Source organism: Piliocolobus tephrosceles, unplaced genomic scaffold, assembly GCF_002776525.5.
Source record: "Piliocolobus tephrosceles isolate RC106 unplaced genomic scaffold, ASM277652v3 unscaffolded_33928, whole genome shotgun sequence".
NCBI lineage: Eukaryota > Metazoa > Chordata > Mammalia > Primates > Cercopithecidae > Piliocolobus > Piliocolobus tephrosceles.
In genome coordinates, this window is record NW_022317563.1 from 1,677 (window position 1) to 3,618 (window position 1,942).

General features: G+C 38.9%; 1 protein-coding gene across 1 annotated transcript in view; it reads right to left on the reverse strand.

Moving 5' to 3' along the window:
* Positions 1-239: 239 nt before the first annotated feature.
* Positions 240-1,942, reverse strand: part of LOC111534939 (supervillin-like) — a gene marked incomplete at its 5' end in the record, with an annotated part of 21,630 nt that continues 19,927 nt past the window's right edge. The window contains 2 exons of the mRNA XM_026452341.2: positions 240-1,225; positions 1,326-1,481. Of these exons, the coding sequence (XP_026308126.2) occupies positions 1,139-1,225; positions 1,326-1,481 (243 nt within the window). The remainder of the gene's footprint in view (positions 1,226-1,325; positions 1,482-1,942) is intronic.

A 1,942-nucleotide genomic window follows, 5' to 3' on the forward strand; every position in this document is an offset into this window, starting at 1 on the left:
TGTGGGATAAAGAACTTCTGCTGAATGATGATTTGCTAAAGTATGTCTTCAATATAGTACTGAGTACTAATTTTATGGGGCAAATAACTCTGTATTTAATCTTATGACTTTGTATAAAATCTTGCCCTAAACTAAATTCAAATGTATAGTCATTTATACTTAATGACAAAATATTGGTGCTATGTTAATATTAAAAAAAAAATTCCAAAAGGGAACATGCTTGGAATTCAATGTGAACCAATCAGTTAATTGTTGTGTTTATTCTAATGCTTTTATTTGGGAGTCCTATATCACAAAATGACATGTGTACTGTTTACAACAGGTATTAGAAATTGAGATGTTTTTATTTTGACTATTTGAGAGTAAAATTGTAGGTAATGTTCCAAACCATCATCAAAAATGCAGAGCAAACTTTTCTGTATATAAACTGTACATAAAAACAAGGCACTATACATTTTGGGGGAGATATTAAGGTAGAAAGGTTGATTCGCATAGATTCTCCAGAGTCCATGCCATTAAGTACAAATTCTTTGTTCATTTTAGCACCGGAAGCAGTACTCAGAACAAGTCATACCAAATGCTGCAGGAAACGTTTCCAAACGTGTATGAAGATATGTATTGGTGGCAGAGCTAATTGAACAGAAGCAACTCCATCTACCTTTTCGTATTATTTTGACACCAAAACAAATCTTGAAAGTGAATGAATACATATTGCTTTGTTAAATACATATTTGACTTATATGGTGTTTATATAAATATATATATATTTTAGAATCCACAAACTATCAAAATAACACTTTATAAAGAGAACTGCTTCAAAAAAAAAAAAAAAAAAGGCATTGCCTAGCTGGAACAAGAAGGCAGTGCTGTCTATAGCAGCTGCAGCTTAAGTGCACATAATAGATACTTTTATTAATTCTGATAACCTGCTGAATGGTGGAAAGAAGTTTCCAAACAGTTCCCTTGAGCATTTACAAAATACACAACTCCCGGACAAGTAGTATCTTTAACAATGTCGGGTTCTGAAAACTCTGATTGAAAAATACTTTGTGGAAAACACCAGTCCAAAAATATGTATCCATTTCCCTGGTGCGATGGTATTGGACGTGACTCTGAGGTTCCTCTGGCGTCTCCCCACTCAGAACAGGCCTTTTGCTTTCTTCAGGTTCACCTGCTTCCAGGAGGGTAGGGTGTTGTATTCGTCCCTTGTCATGTCTAGTGCAAACTGGAAACATTGGGAGAAGTGCCCCGCGGCTCAGTGAAATGAGCTGGGCGTGTGTGTGTTGTTTTACTCCCATCCCCACCCCACCGGAAGAACCGCTTACCTCGAAGTCTTCATCGGTGAGATAGATCTCAAGCTTCAGAGGATCGACCCCCTCTGGGAGTGGCCTGGCCAGGAGGTCGGCCAGTGGGTAAATGGTTTTACAGAGCTTGGCTAAGACGTCTTCCACGAGGGTGATCTGATTGGAAACTTCCGTGTCCTAGAGAAGAGGAGGGGGCAGAGAGGAGAGCTTGTGTCCTACATTTGAACTTGTTTCATTAAGTGCTTGCACACACAGCCCTGTGCCATCTGCACACAGCCTGAGGACGCATAGCTCCATATCACTGAGGAGGAAACGGCTCTGAAAAGAAAAGGGATTGCCCAAAGCCCTGCAGTTGTCCAGACTCTTAATTTTTTAAATTTTTAAATTTTAAATTAAAAAATGATATTTTTTGAGACAAGGTCTCACTCTGCTACTCAGGCTGCAGTGCAGTGGTGCAATCATAGCTCACTGCAGCCTCCAGCTTTTGGGCTCAAGTAATCCTCCTGCCTCAGCCTCCTGAGTAGCTGGGACTATGGGTGTGCATCACCACGTCTGGCTAATTTATTTTTCCTTTTTCTTTTGTTTTCTTTCTTTCTTTTTTTTTTTTTTTTTTTTTTTTTTGGTAGAGACTGGGTCTT